General features: G+C 46.0%; 2 protein-coding genes across 2 annotated transcripts; both read left to right on the top strand.

Annotated features, from left to right (window-relative positions):
• Nucleotides 1-1,480: 1,480 nt before the first annotated feature.
• TET10 (tetraspanin10) lies at nucleotides 1,481-4,827 on the top strand. Its single transcript, XM_048674168.2, has 11 exons — nucleotides 1,481-1,895; nucleotides 2,243-2,355; nucleotides 2,442-2,496; nucleotides 2,630-2,685; nucleotides 2,904-2,951; nucleotides 3,652-3,700; nucleotides 3,795-3,878; nucleotides 3,988-4,055; nucleotides 4,149-4,274; nucleotides 4,359-4,434; nucleotides 4,550-4,827. The coding sequence occupies exons 1-11, from the start codon at nucleotides 1,839-1,841 to the stop codon at nucleotides 4,622-4,624; spliced, it is 807 nt and encodes a 268-aa protein (XP_048530125.1). The 5' UTR covers nucleotides 1,481-1,838; the 3' UTR covers nucleotides 4,625-4,827.
• A 205-nt stretch (nucleotides 4,828-5,032) lies between these two features.
• On the top strand, nucleotides 5,033-13,845 carry LOC125528987 (vacuolar-sorting protein BRO1-like). Its single transcript, XM_087538506.1, has 4 exons — nucleotides 5,033-5,203; nucleotides 9,580-10,320; nucleotides 11,129-13,120; nucleotides 13,511-13,845. The coding sequence occupies exons 1-3, from the start codon at nucleotides 5,033-5,035 to the stop codon at nucleotides 12,458-12,460; spliced, it is 2,244 nt and encodes a 747-aa protein (XP_087394632.1). The 3' UTR covers nucleotides 12,461-13,120; nucleotides 13,511-13,845.
• Nucleotides 13,846-15,448: the final 1,603 nt, after the last annotated feature.

Here is a 15,448-nt window from a genome sequence, read left to right as displayed (position 1 = left end):
GGTCGCCGGGCAAAGCCGCCCCTGCCAAGGGGAAGGTGAAGAGGACTCACGCATAGTCAAAACTCCTACCGGCCGCTGCAAAAACAGCCACCGCCGGGCACAACCAACCACCACCACCGCCGGGCACGATAACCAAACCTAGGATAGAAATGCTTTCTCAAGTTGCAGGAATGCAAGCAACGTCCTTTATTTTACCATGTAATTTCGGTCTCACATTTTCATATTTATTTATTTGTTAGAACCCTTCCTTCCCGAAAGTTCTTTGTCGTAATTCACTAACCTTCTCGGTTCAATTCATGTTGCTTTAAGATTAAGCATTTGTTCTCCTGTGGCCATGTCTTTATGCTGCCCAACGTCCAGCACGAACCTCGTTTCTGTGCTAGATTCTTTTCATACCATGGAATGTCAAACCACTCAATGTTTCCCAAGAAAATTGAACTTAGATACCATGGAATGTCAAAGCCACTCTCGTGTGGCACTTGAATTTGCGGTGTATCTGGTGCTCCTAGGAAAACTATTTTAGAAGTTATTTTAATTTTATCATCGCGAGATGCATTTTACATAGCTTTGTTTCCCTTTAATTAAACATTTTCCTAGGGTTTGCTAGACAGAAGGCCATAGAAGGCTCACTTGTCTCCCCTCAACACACGGGCTACCCCTCCGCCTCTCGCGATAGCTGGAGGATAAGGTAACCATAGATATGAGCGCCCCAACTATGCCTCGTAGAGTTTTCGAGTTTGTCACCACATGTGAAGTTAGGGCAACGATGGCGATGGGAATAATGGATCTTTGGCTTTACCAATGTTGTTGTTCCTCTCAATGATGTCAACGAGTCAGAGGATGAGGTCGATTGTCGGTCACTCAGTTTGGCGTAATTAGCGTTTGTTTGTGGTGGCGACATATTTTGAAAGGGTCGTAGCATGTTTCTCTCTCTTCTAGTTCCATCTGCATCCGATGAAGCAACTAGATACGACTTTGTCAGGGAACTTTTGAGGTTTGTGTCCCCTTCTTTGTCTTGCCAGAGTTGAGATTTTTTGTGGGCCCTCCTCGGTGTTAGCTTCTCCTGCATGATGGTCTATCTAGTTTGCCGTTGTTAGCGTTTGCACTTCTACATCAATGACTTCTCAGTCGTTACTTCTATAAACTAATGTGTTACATTCCTGGCGTTCGGTTTTTTGAAAAAAACAACAAGCACTGCAATTTAAATCCGAACTCATTCTACACCCTGAGAATAGAAAACAAACTCAGATGTAAACTACACATATCACGATTGCACGCATGCATGTTTAAGTTAGGATATTCCCATATTCTTTTCCTGATTTTTACCATAAATTTGGGAGCTGTTCCCAGTTTTGGTTCTCTTTCGATGAAGAGCATCCAATGTTGAGTTGTACCCTACCGCCCCAAACCCCGACGGAGCTCGCGAAAATAGGACCAAACTGCAAAAAGTGCCGCGGCTGCTATTCAAACCCGACCGAAAAGACCCCTTCTCCCCCTCATCGGCCTCACCACCGAACGCGAAGCAAACCGGCGTCGAGTCCGCCCTCGCCGGCCCACTGTTGATAATCAATCTGTCCCTCTGACCAGTCGGCCCCACACCTGCCCGTGCCAAGCTTAACTGCGACCGCTGTCTTCAAGCCCACACAAATCAACAACACACACTCCCACTCCCACTCCCACTCCCACGCTGACACCTACCTAGGTGCCGCGCCGCCGGGACCCCAGCCTCGCCGTCTCCGGCGGCGTGCTCCCAGATCTCGACTCGACGGTCCGTCTCTGCTCCGCGCGGAATCGACTGACGGGGGCGGGAGGCCAGCGTCGTCCGCAGCTGATTCGGGATGGGCGGCAGCAGCACCAGCACCTTCGTCATCAGGTGGATCAACTTCCTCACCATGGTCAGTCAGCTTCCCTTCCTCTCCTCGCCCCCCTTTTCCTAGCTGCTTCCCGATGGCCGACCCGTCTTGAAGTTTTCAGTGAAGAGCACTATTAGATACTACTAGATGGATTCGCCAGTTCTTGATTTGATTTGTTCCTGTTCCATCTGGTCTCTTTGCTCAGCGGTGCCCCTCTGTTGAGCTTGAGCTGTGCCGCATCGTTATCCAGTTATCCGAGTGCATGTATTTATCGCTTCTTCACCATTCTTGGCATCTTTCGTTTGGAATTCTTTGTTTACAATTTAATGCCAAGGCATGCAGCTAGGGATCCGCACATCATGATGCTCCTCATGCTCTTTGTTGAACAGATACTGGCGATACTTGTGGTGGGTTTTGGGTTCTGGATGAGCACCCACAATGACGAGTGCCGACGGTCACTGACGATCCCTGTCATGGGTCTTGGAGGAGTCATTTTTCTCATGTATGCGTCCATGGAATTTTATCTATTATTCCCACCACGTTAGTACTCATGCTCCGAATTGACATGGTTCAGTGCCGATGCCGCAGGTCGCTGGCGGGATTCGTGGGTGCTTGGAAGAACATTTCCTGCTTGCTTTGGACAGTATCCTTTTTGTGGCATCTGATGCATAAACTATTAAACTTACGGCGGCATGAGTGCTGGTTGGTGCTGCTGATGTTGTCTGCTCTCTTGATATCCTTGGGGTTATTTGTCGCCTTGACATGTGGGTATCTAGTATCTAATAATGCTGTTCGTGGTCCTGGTGGCAATCATGGTCTTCACAGTGCTTGCGTAAGTTCCTGTGATTCATTTGGGATAGCACTAGCACAACCTTTCCAGTTGGTGGCAATCATTGTGTACTTTTTATTTGAAAATTAGCTGCGGTGTGCACTGATTGGTTGATGGAATTAAATCCTGGTGCAAGTTCAGTGGTTAATCATCAATTGACTTCATAACTGACTTTAGTGGTTGCAAGTTGTGTTAACACACCTTGCCATGTACTTCTTCAGGTTTATCATTACAAATACTGGAACTGGTCATGCTGTCCCTGGGTCCAGGTATGTGACTATATGTCACTAATGTTTATACAACTAGATGATTCCCCACTCGTTTGCTGCAGGAAAAGCTCAAAGACATGTACTTCCTCCGTTCCGAATTACTTGTCTTGGATTTGTCTAGATACGGATGTATCTAGACTCATTTTAGTGCTAGATACCTCCGTATCTAGACAAATCTAAGACAAGTAATTCGGAACGGAGGGAGTAGCTATGAAATATTGTTACTGCACCGCAAACATAAATTGTGTTAAAGATGAGTTCAGTATCTATTGCATGTCACGCCTTATCCACTTCCTCTTTTCACTTTTTAATCCAAATACCAATAATCAATATGTAGGGCCAACTCTAATCGATTCTCCACACCACATGCATGAGATGGCAGGTCATGACATGACAAACATGCATTACCCGCTGATGTGGCATCCTTGCATGCTTAGGAAAAAAATAGGTAGTGGGTGAAAACTATTTAGGAATAGAGGACGATTGAAATGCCGATTTGATAAGTCGAAGTAATATATCACTATTTGTCCTAAAAGTTGCACTATGTGGCTGCGATGCAGTTTTGTTGATATATGCACAGTCGGAAACGGTTTGGTACTGCCTGATCGCCATTACATGAACTGTGAATGAAATTTCTTTCTGTAATGGAACACATTGCATGCATATGGTTCTGTGGTGTCATTTCTCATGTTCTATACAGCTATAAAGAGTATCGTCTTCAGGACTACAGTTCTTGGTTCGTCAAACAGGCATGCCCCAACTCTTTGTTTGGAAAGTTTCTTTCATTAGTGCAGATAATTCACAATATGCTGGTATAACTCGATTTGTTTATTTTAAATCAAGCTCAATGACACTGATAAATGGACTCATCTGAGAAGTTGCCTTGTGAAGTCGGATGATTGCAATAGCTTGTCAAAAAGATATAAGGTCTATTCTCCTTTTCTGCGCATCCTATTTTATCTGATGCGATGTCCTTTCTCCGTGTGTGACCATTCCTTTTGGGGCGATCTTAGTAATACCGTTTGATTTCATGCAGACTCTAAAACAATACAAGCTCGCTGATTTGACTCCCATTGAGTCTGGCTGTTGCCGCCCACCAGCGGAGTATGTCCCCTGTTATCTTCCAGTGTATTTTGAACGTGCAGTTGCTCTCATCAGAGTTTAACATGGTTATCGTATTTTTCTGAACATTGTCAGGTGTGGATATCCAGCTTTGAATGCTTCCAATTTTGATCTGAGCTACCATCCGGTGAGCACAAACGTCGACTGCAAACTGTACAAAAATGATCGGTCCCTCAGGTGCTATGACTGTAATTCTTGCAAGTAAGCTATCCCGTCTCCTATCCCACCTTCAAAATACGTAACCTTACTAGAATGTTCGTGCTTATGTGAAACTTTTGCTTCCAGAGCTGGGGTTGCACAATACATGAAGACAGAGTGGCGGGTGGTTGCCATATTCAATGTGATATTGTTTGTCATTTTGGTAAGCTTAAAGTTCCCTGAAATATAGCTCATATACTCGTTGTCAGCAATAAATTGATCCATCTCTATCTGCTATCTTGACTTTCTTATATTTGTATGGGTTTGTTTTCGGCCAGTCATTCGTGTACTTTGTTGGCTGCTGCGCACGTCGACATGCTGGAGGTAGCGATTCTAAAGTTCCTGGAAGATGACGGTGTCACAGCAGGCGTTAGCTTTGCCGTCCCTTGTAATAAGATTGTTCCAGTAAAGTTGATGAAATGGAATGCCCAAGGCTTCTGTACTGTGGGTGACTTTCTTTGTTCCAGTTGTATTGTGAACATCTGTGAAAAAGAACGTCCGACAATCTTCTGAAATACAGCCCGATGATCTTGCACAATGGGCTTTGTACCATCAAGTCGAGAATAAGCCATTCAATTTGCCCAATTGCTGGATAAAATTGAATGAGAAACCTAAGTGGCAAACCGTCCTTGAGGACATTGAAAGTGATACGAAGATGAAAAAAACCCTATGGGTCTAGCTCCAATCAATTAATTGGATGGGATGACGAAGAACAAAAAAATGGTGAGGCCGCCACCGTGCTAAAGAGGAACCGACGAGTGATGGGAAACAAGTGGGATAAGGACAGGATCACGCGTGATGGTGTGACAAGCGAAATGTTTGAAGGAGGCGAAGGTGGAGAAGTACAGGCTCTTTGTAAACGTGCAAAGGGAGAGGATGGAGTTCGACCAAGTGAGGTTGAACATGAAGAAGGACAAAATAGAATTGGAGAGGTAAGAGAATATTGCAAAATGGGAGCTTTAAAGACGACGACATTGGATGGAATTGTGTGTGTGTGTGTGAGAGAGAGAGAGAGAGAGAGGGAGGGAGGGAGAGGGAGACAGAGACAGAGAAGTGAGGCTTGAGAGAGAGAGGTTGAGGCTTGCGGGAGAGAGAGAGGGAGGGAGGGAGGGAGGGAGGGAGAGAGAGACAGAGAAGTGAGGCTTGAGAGAGAGAGAGAGGTGTTGAGGCTTGCGGGAGAGATGGATGGGCCGAGGATTATATTGCAGGACACTAGCCTCTTGGATGATGAAGCCAAGTGGGTGATGAAGATGAAGAAGAGGACCAACTAGCGCAAAATTTGAGGTCTTTAATTCATTTGTGTATCGTCTATTTATGTATGAATTGTTGATTTCTTTTGGCATGTAATAAAATGTTGAATTATTGTTTATTTTGTATGGTCGAATTGTTGAATTGGACGTGCATGAATTTACATGGATATGAGTTTCACAGTGTGGTTGTACAAGAGGGCCGACGGCAAATAAGGACCCGCCCGACGCTGTCCGCAGGCTTGTCCGGGCGTATAGGGACTTGGATTAGGCAACTCCGATTGTAGATGCTCTAAGGATTGCACTAGCCGTTAGTCAGGCTGTGCAATCCGCCTTGAATGATAGCGATGGAAAAGTTTAATGAAAAATATGAAGATGCGATTTGTTGTATCATGTGTTTTCTAGACAACGGATTTTTTTTACGTGGGAATATTCTTTATTGCAAGGTGATCATCCTAGTATGAGTATCAACAATCTGATGGATCTTCCATCCATCCCACATATACCTTATTTTTAGCTAATTTGGCTAAATCAAGGGTAGTACAATTAGTCTCTCTAGGAGCATTGCTAAAAAATAATACGCGAGAAATCACACGCAAGGTGATATATATCATCAAAACTATCATTGATAGACCGAAAGAGCGACCTCCGTTCTTCATTGTCTGTATCACCTTGATGTTGTCGAAGTTCACCTCTGCGATTACACTCGACTGTAGCTGCCAAATTGAGACCAAATTGTAAGGCTAGTGCCTTGATCATAAGCGCATCTTCACACCAATCAATTTCCCGTTTCCTGCCGCGACGAATCCGCCATTCGAGTCTCTGATGACAGCGCCATACGAGCCTTTGAGTAAGTCTGAGTCAAAAGCCCCATCCTAATTTAGCTTCACATAGTTGCTCCTTGGTCTTTTTCCAGCCATGTCGCTTAATCGTTGCCTTTGCATCACTCGGCATAGTATAGTCAGCAACCAAATCTATGATTGCCATTGCTATGAACTTAGGTTCCTATACCTGATAACTTAGGTACAAAAAGTGCGGTAACTTTTTGAAGGAAATATGCCCTAGAGGCAATAATAAAGTTATTATTTATTTCCTTATTTCATGATAAATGTTTATTATTCATGCTAGAATTGTATTAACCGGAAACATAATACATGTGTGAATACATAGACAAACAGAATGTCACTAGTATGCCTCTACTTGACTAGCTCGTTAATCAAAGATGGTTATGTTTCCTAACCATAGACAAAGAGTTGTTATTTGATTAACGAGGTCACATCATTATTTGAATGATCTGATTGACATGACCCATTCCATTAGCTTAGCACCCGATCGTTTAGTATGTTGCTATTGCTTTCTTCATGACTTATACATGTTCCTATGACTATGAGATTATGCAACTCCCGTTTGCCGGAGGAACACTTTGTGTGCTATCAAACGTCACAACGTAACTGGGTGATTATAAAGGAGCATTACAGGTGTCTCCAAAGGTAGATGTTGGGTTGGCGTATTTCGAGATTAGGATTTGTCACTCCGATTGTCGGAGAGGTATCTCTGGGCCCTCTCGGTAATGCACATCACATAAGCCTTGCAAGCATTGCAACTAAGATGTTAGTTGTGAGATGATGTATTACGGAACGAGTAAAGAGACTTGCCGGTAACGAGATTGAACTAGGTATTGGATACCGACGATCGAATCTCGGGCAAGTAACATACCGATGACAAAGGGAACAACGTATGTTGTTATGCGATCTGACCGATAAAGATCTTCGTAGAATATGTAGGAGCCAATATGGGCATCCAGGTCCCGCTATTGGTTATTGACCGGAGACGTGTCTCGGTCATGTCTACATTGTTCTCGAACCCGTAGGGTCCGCACGCTTAAGGTTACGATGACAGTTATATTATGAGTTTATGCATTTTGATGTACCGAAGGTTGTTCGGAGTCCCGGATGTGATCACGGACATGACGAGGAGTCTCGAAATGGTCGAGACGTAAAGATTGATATATTGGAAGCCTATATTTGGATATCGGAAGTGTTCCGGGTGAAATCGGGATTTTACCGGGTTACCGGGAGGTTACCGGAACCCCCCGGGAGCCATATGGGCCTTCATGGGCCTTAGTGGAAAGGAGAAAGGGGCAGCCCAAGGTGGCTGCGCACCTCCCCCCTCCCCTAGTCCTATTAGGAATCCCCTCTCTCTTTCCCCCCTTGGGAATCCTAGTTGGAATAGGATTGGGGGGGGGGGGGAATCCTACTCCCGGAGGGAGTAGGACTCTCCTGGCGCACCCCTTGTGGCCGGCCAGCCTCCCCCCTTGGCTCCTTTATATACTGAGGTAGAGGCACCCTAGAACACACAAGTTGATCCACGTGATCTATTCCTTAGCCGTGTGCGGTGCCCCCTGCCACCATATTCCTCGATAATACTGTAGCGGAGTTTATGCGAAGCCCTGCTGCTGTAGTTCATCAAGATCGTCACCACGCCGTCGTGCTGACGGAACTCTTCCCCGACACTTTGCTAGATCGGAGTCCGGGGATCGTCATCGAGCTGAACGTGTGCTCGAACTCGGAGGTGCCGTAGTTTCGGTGCTTGATCGGTTGGATCGTGAAGACGTACGACTATTTCCTCTACGTCGTGTCAGCGCTTCCGCAGTCGGTCTGCGTTGGGTACGTAGACAATACTCTCCCCTCTCGTTGCTATGCATCACATGATCTTGCGTGTGCGTAGGAATTATTTTGAAATTACTACGTTCCCCAACACTTTTTGACCTAGGGGAAAAAGATGTTGAAAACATACAACAATAATTTCTTTGTAAATAGCATGGTAATATACCCATCACTTTTGATGATAAATTATATATAAACACCATGGTAACTTTTGACCGAAGGACGAGTTGTTCACCAATAAATTCTCTGGTAACATCTTGTAAATAGCATGTTAATATACCCACCGCTGTTTCTGATGAACTATGTATAGGCACCATGGTAAGTTTTGAAGAAGGGGAGGGTTGCTGAAAACATACCCTTAATAATAGGTTGGTAATATATGCACTATAGACCTAATAACTCAGGTACAAACACCGTCATAACTTTTTAACTCGGGAGAAAAAATTGTAGAATACGTGCCCCTGTAACTTTCATATAAATAACATGGTAATATCGAATCACAGACTTGACTTACGCGCGAACACCATGATAACTTTTGACCGGGGCAAAAAAGATGTTCAAAACGTACCCACGACAAATTTGTTATAAATAGCATGGTAACATACGCACAACAGAGCTGATAACTCATGCACAAACGCCATGGTAACTTTGACCCGAAGCGGGGTCTAAAAATATATCTCCGTTAACTTTTAAACATATTTTGAAATGCCAAAATATTCCAAACAAAAATTTAGCAGGTACATCTCGATATTGTACATACTCACAAAGTCGTTTCGCGAAAAACCGACAAGTTATGTGTCATGTGTAAAAAGACAAAATCCGGTGTTAAAAGATGCTTTTCACAAGACATCATTTTGTCTTTTTACACAAGCCAAAAAAAATGTCGGTTTTCTCCAAAACTTGACGTACACACATATAATGTCGAGATGTATTGCTGAATTTTTGTTTGGAACCTTTTCACACTTTGAAATATTTTTTCTGGTGGCAGGAGCGCGCGTTCCCAAGAACATCAACGGATTTCCTGCCGATGGTCCGGAGTTTTTTCTTTTAACATTGATGGTCCATAGTTTTTTTTTTGAAACTTCGGCCTCTTTATTAGATCAAATAACCGTTACATCATCCACCATAGATGCCGGTGGTCCAGAGTTAAAAAGACAAAATTCAGTGTTAAAAAGTTCCCAGAAGCACCAATAGGCTGAATAATAGGTGAGCTGATGGCTAAACGTGCCGATGGGCCGGCCCGTTTAATAATAGTGCCATCGGCCCGGCACTATTATTAATAGTGCCATCAGCACGTGTGACGGCCCGGCACGCCCCGTGTACTAAGCCTACCGTGCCTGCCCGGCCCATTTGGCCACGCCTGCAACCAGCAGCGTCCGCCTGCACGCCCGCTAGCGCCGCCCCAGTCCCCACGCCCCTTTCCCCTCCGGCCCTCCCCTCACACAGAGCTCAAACAAAATACCCACGCGCAAACACACACACACACACACACACACACACACACGCCATGGCGACCTTGCTGTCGATCCACGAGAAGGCCACCGCCGTCGTCGACCTTTACGTGCCCACGCGGAGCGCGACGCGGCCACCGCCGACGACGACCTCCGCGCCGTGCGCGACCTCCGCGCCGCAGCGGTCGAGAGCCCCTCCCTCCCGGGCCCGCTCTCCCTCGACCAGCGCCGCGACGCGCTCCTGGCGTACGCCCGCGCGCTCGCCGTCGTGGCATCTCGCTTCCTCATCTCCCCCGACCGCGAGCACGTCCGGACCTTCTCCTTCACCTGGCACGACGCCTTCAACATGAACCAGAAGGTGTGCCTGCACTCTGTTCATCTCGAGAGGGCCGCCGTGCTCTTCAACCTCGGCGCCGTCTACTCGCAGATCGCGCTCGCTGCAGATCTCAACACCGACATCGGGATCAAGAGCGCGTGCGGCGCGTTCGAGAGCGCCGCGGGAGCGTTCGCGGAGAGTGGGCTCGCTGCTAAGGCCGTCGCCGCCGGGGCCATCACCGTCGATGTGACGCCCGAGTGCACGGGCATGTTGGAGAAGCTCATGCTGGGGCAGGCGCAAGAGTGCTTGCTGGAGAAGTTCATAGCTGGGGGGAAACCGCCCGAGCTATGCTCCAAGGTGGCCCGCCAGGTACGTAGCTACTTGTGTCTCATTAATTGTCTCACTTTATTCATGTGTCTAATTAGAAATAGCATGATAGGGAGTTTAGGTTGTTTTGCACTCTTCTGCATGATGACAGCGTGATTACCAGCCATAAGTGAATCTGAAAAGCACTCTGTAGTTTAGGTAATTTGCAAGTGTTGATGTTGTAGTTTAGGAATTGTTCTTTCAACGTGATTGCCAGCAATGATTGAAAGGGCAGAAACAATTATCTATTTTCTTTCAAACTCATGATATGAATCACAAATTATTTATGTGACTGAAACTGTGAAAGAACGATCTACCTTCCTCTGAAACTCATGATATGACTTGCACATTGTGAAATTATATAGCACATGGTCTTGTGATGTGTTATTGTTTACTGTAGAAATGTGAAATGTTATATGTTTCAATTATTCTGAATAGTTCTTGCACAGGACACCATAAGCTATAAGTGAATTTGAAATAGCATGCTGTATTTTGGGGAATTTGTCTAATGAAGTGTTAAAATTTAAAAATATTGGGTGTTGCTATGCTGAACACCAAGTCAACGTAGTATGTTTATTGTGATATTATGATGAACCTGATAACTTGTATGGTGATTAAGAAATTTAGTTATCCTCTGCCTCATATTTGCAGTAGCGATTAGTCCTGCTAGATTTGCTTATTTTGCTAAACTGACATGATTGCTGCTTTTACAGTTAGCTAAATGCATTTGTTCATTAATTACATTTCTTAGCAATCGTGTGACTTCGAGGTCAAATGTGTCATCTGCTTCATTTGGTTATTGTGTTTTCAGGTGGGCATATTCTATGAAGAAGCTTACCGAGCTCTATGTGCACCTCCTCTTAGTCAGCACTTTGACAAGACATGGATTTCTCATATCCAGATGAAGGCTGCTCAATTCCATGCAGATGCATGCTATAGGTGTTCACTGGATCTGCATCAGGCAGAGGAAATTTCTGAAGAAATTGTGCGCCTACAGATTGGAATGAACGCCTTGGCTGATGCCAAGAAAACAGCTAAGGGAGTTGCTGCCCCACTTTTGCATTCTGTGTATAAGCTGGAGAGTAACATGAAAACCAACTTGGAGAGGGCCATGAAGGAGAACAATAGTATGAATCTGTTGCAGATTCCAGATGTGGGTTCTTTGGGAGCTCTCCCTGCAGCTTGTCTTGTCAAATCCACTTCTCTGGCTGTAGCTCTAGGTGCTAGCGAACAGAGGCCGTTTTCACCACTTGTGCCTGAAGGCAGCATGTGCGATGCAGAGAAGCTCCAGCAGTCTAGTGAGATCTCTGGAGTTAGGCTAAAGGAAATGGATCCATCTGGTGTTCTTCCATCACTGGAAGGCAATGTCAGCTTATCTGTAGATCTGAAAGCAGGTGGTGAGGCTGTACAGATAAGGGGTAGTCCTTCTGGCCTGGAAGCCGAAATGCAGCTTAGGGATTTGAATAGGGTCAGTGAAGACTTGCTTGTTCAGACTGAGGAGGTGCTACAGAAGGAGGCATGTCAAGATGCTCAATTTTGGACGCAAGTTGGTGCCTTATCTACAGATGATTACATGTGCAGGCTGATTCAATTGGCATCCCCATTAGTGCCCTCATCCATATTGGATGTACCTAATGATATCCTGTTGGTTATTGCTGACCTTGTTAGGCCCCCCTACCAGCTAGAGAGGATGCGGCTGGTTTGCAAGGCATGGAGAAACTTTCTTGAAAGTAGACTGGGGCCTTATCTTGTCATCTCCTGTGCAAACCCTACACACCTTGATCAAGTTCATCTTCTTCAGCTTCCGGAGGCTCCAGCTGCTGCTGCTGCCATGGTACCAATGCTTGCGAGGTCCTTTGATCCCATCCTTCCGCCGGTAGGGACAGCTTGTTGGGGTTCTGCTCAAGGTTTGATTGCGATGGTACATGGTGAACCATATGAGAGAATAATATTCTTACACTGCATTCATTGTGGTGAAAGGATGCCGCTTCCACCCTATGCAGCGGAAATGATACCGAGGGGTATTTTCTTTAGAGCTGCTGCTCTCCATGATCACCTTGTGATTTCATGGGTTCATCAGATTGATCAGCCCCATCTTTTGAATGATGCTATCGATTGGAATGACATTGAAGCTGGGAATTAGTGGTTCCCGTGCATCGGGTATGAGCCCTTTGGGGCATCATCTGTTGCCTTCTTACCCAATGTGCTCATGGGCGTCGTTGTAGAGCAGGGATTCATTGTGCTTGATGAGGTTGGCAGGCCAGTTCAAGACTTGGAGGCATTGATTATGGTTCAAATACCACCAGTACACAACTCTCTGGTACCATGGGAGGAAAACCACAGGCACATCTTTGTCTGCGAGGGGAGGTTGTACCTCTGCCTTCTCTTTGATAAATATGCTGGTACAGTTCAAGAAGGAGATACACCAGTGCGTGTCCGCCTCTTTGAGCTGGTCAATGATGAGAACAGTTACCGCCTCATCCCTTCGGAGTCGTTGGGTCCACATTCAGTTTTCCTTGGCCCGAACCAGGCCATTGTGCTGCCAGCAGTTGAACGTCACGCCGGCAGGCAGCCCAACACCATTTACGTCCAAGATTGTTGTCTCATGGGCTGCCATTCGAGGGTTCTCGCCGTTAACTTGTCAACTGAAGCTGTTACAGTGATTGACTATCCTACCTCTTTGGCTGCCTCTTTAGCTGCAGAGTGGGATATGAAGCTTTCAGTATGGACCTGCTCTCCACGGGAGAATCAGATATTTGGTCACTGCTAGGGGCAGTAGCCTGCAAAATATTCAGATGGCACGGTAAGAATTATTAATATCCAATGCGGATTTAGGATTTATTGCCTTGTGCCTTTTCTGTCATGTTCTGTTTGCTAATAGCTTAGGACCACATATCACAAAAAAATATGCATCTCTCTCCCATTGTACCAGAAACATAATAGATATGTTCAGTCAGCTTATTTGTCATCGAGTGCCCGTTAGGAACAAGGTAAGAATTTGCCAGTTGCTGTGGTTAATGTTTGTTCTGCTTATGTTGTTTTGATAGGATGGACTTCTTTTGATTACTTTGGATTTAACGAATGTGTTTCTTTAACAACCATCACCTGTGATGCACTCTGATTGTGTCAATGAATTGCAGGAATCATTCAATGTATGTTACCCTACTCATGTTGTGTGTTTCTTCTTTGGCAGTACTGACTATGGCTTGGTTGATTGCTGCTCTTCCTTCGTAAGATTCTTGGCTTGTGGCTTCGTTGGTAGCTGATGCGAGGTGCTAGTCTACTTGGTGTGTGGTCCGTATGGAAGTGACTTGCTGCTGCTGGGTGCTGGGCTACCGACCGTGAGCTTGCTGGTTGCTGCTGTGTCTTGGTGATTTGCTGCTAGTGGTTGCCTAGCCTGCTTACTGCTAATGTACTGTGTATTGGTGCAATGGTGGCTGTGCTGTTTGAGTACAACGCTTGAACTTTAAATTGTGTTTTGGTCCTCCATGAAATTTAAGAGTTGAGAAAACCATTTGAAAGGCCTCACCCGTTTTGGGAACCTTTTGGAAGGTTCCCCCGTTTTCTTGGCCGGTCTCTGACTCTCTGTGTGTTTCCTTGGAGTTAAATGTATATACCCTCCTAAACTTTCAGGTTTCGGCCACATCACCCCCCTGAACTCTAAAATGGCTTACTTTCAAAAACCAGACAAAAGCCCCTGGTAAGTGGTTTGGGACACTGGTTTTGCCGACCTGGAGGTTGTTTTGTCAGCAGTGCTTGGGCGAGGTCGTAGAAAAGGCAGGAAACGGTCCCTCCGTGCGAGCGCTGGCGCAGCACCTCCTGGCCATTGCTAGTCCTCCATCTTCTTGATTTGGTGCAGTGATTTTAGGTCGGCGACGTCATCTTTCTCGTCTCGGGCTGCCGCAGCACCTCCTGGCAGCTAAATTTCGTGTTTTGACCCTTTTTGTTAAGAAATTCAGGATCTAACCCCTGTTTCAATTTATTTCGGGATTTGACCCTTTTGCCTACCGCCAGGGAGGCTGGCGGTAGGTGTGAACGTCCTACCGCCATCCTCTCTGGCGGTAGGACCTTTCATGGCAACTGACGGCCGTCTGAGCTGGCTGACGTGGAAAAGGGCCTACCGCCAGGGGATCCGGCGGTAGGGTACTGAAGCCTACAGCCAGACCCACTGGCGGTAGGGTCCTATGTGGTGGATAAGGTGGGGAGGGGCTGGTTTGTGGGCCCCACCACCACTCTTCTTCCCCACTCACCCTCTTCCCCGTGCTCAGCTCCTCTCCCCCCTCTCCCACTCACAAACCCCCCTAGATCCACTCCATTTTCTTGACATTTTACCGGTGGATCCGGAGCATTTTCATCACCCAAGGTACCTCCCCCATTCCCCCTCCTTTTGATTGGTTGAGATCTTTGTTTTTGTGTGCATTTGGTCAATTGGTTGCAAACCTAGGTGTTGATCTTGTTGTGTGCATTTATGATGTATTTATGATGCATTTATGGCTAGGGTTATGGTTGTAACGCCCTCGATGCGACTATATCTTCTACGTGTCGAAGCACGACTTAGAGGCATAACTGCATTGAAAGCAATGTCGCAAGTAAGGTAATCTTCACAACAACCCATGTAAATATATATAAAAAGGGGAAAGGATACATAGTTGGCTTACACTCGCCACGTCACACAAATACATGAATAACATTACAATCATCCAATACACTCATGGTCCGACTACGGTACCAAAATAAAAGATCAACCCCAACATGCGACACGGTCCCCGATCGCCCCAACTGGGCACCACTACTGATCATCTGGGAAAGACACATAGTAACGACGTGAGTCTTCATCGAACTCCCACTTGAGCTCAAGCGCATCGTCTGGAGCGGTATCATCGGTCCCTGCATCTGGTTTGGAAGTAATCTCTGAGTCACGGGGAATCAACAATCTCGCACCCTCGCGATCAAGACTATTTAAGCTTATAGGTAAGGCAAGGTAATATGTGGAGCTGCAGAAAGCGACTAGCATATATGGTGGCTAACCTATTCGCAAAAGAGAGCGAGAAGAGAAGGCAAAGCACGGACGAAGAACTATGATCAAGAAGTGATCCTAGAACAACCTACGTCAAGCATTACTCCAACACCG

This window comes from Triticum urartu, chromosome 1A (assembly GCF_056163025.1).
Source record: "Triticum urartu cultivar PI428250 chromosome 1A, HENAU_Tu73, whole genome shotgun sequence".
In the NCBI taxonomy this organism is placed as follows: Eukaryota; Viridiplantae; Streptophyta; class Magnoliopsida; order Poales; family Poaceae; genus Triticum; species Triticum urartu.
This window is presented reverse-complemented; position numbering and strand designations above follow the sequence as displayed.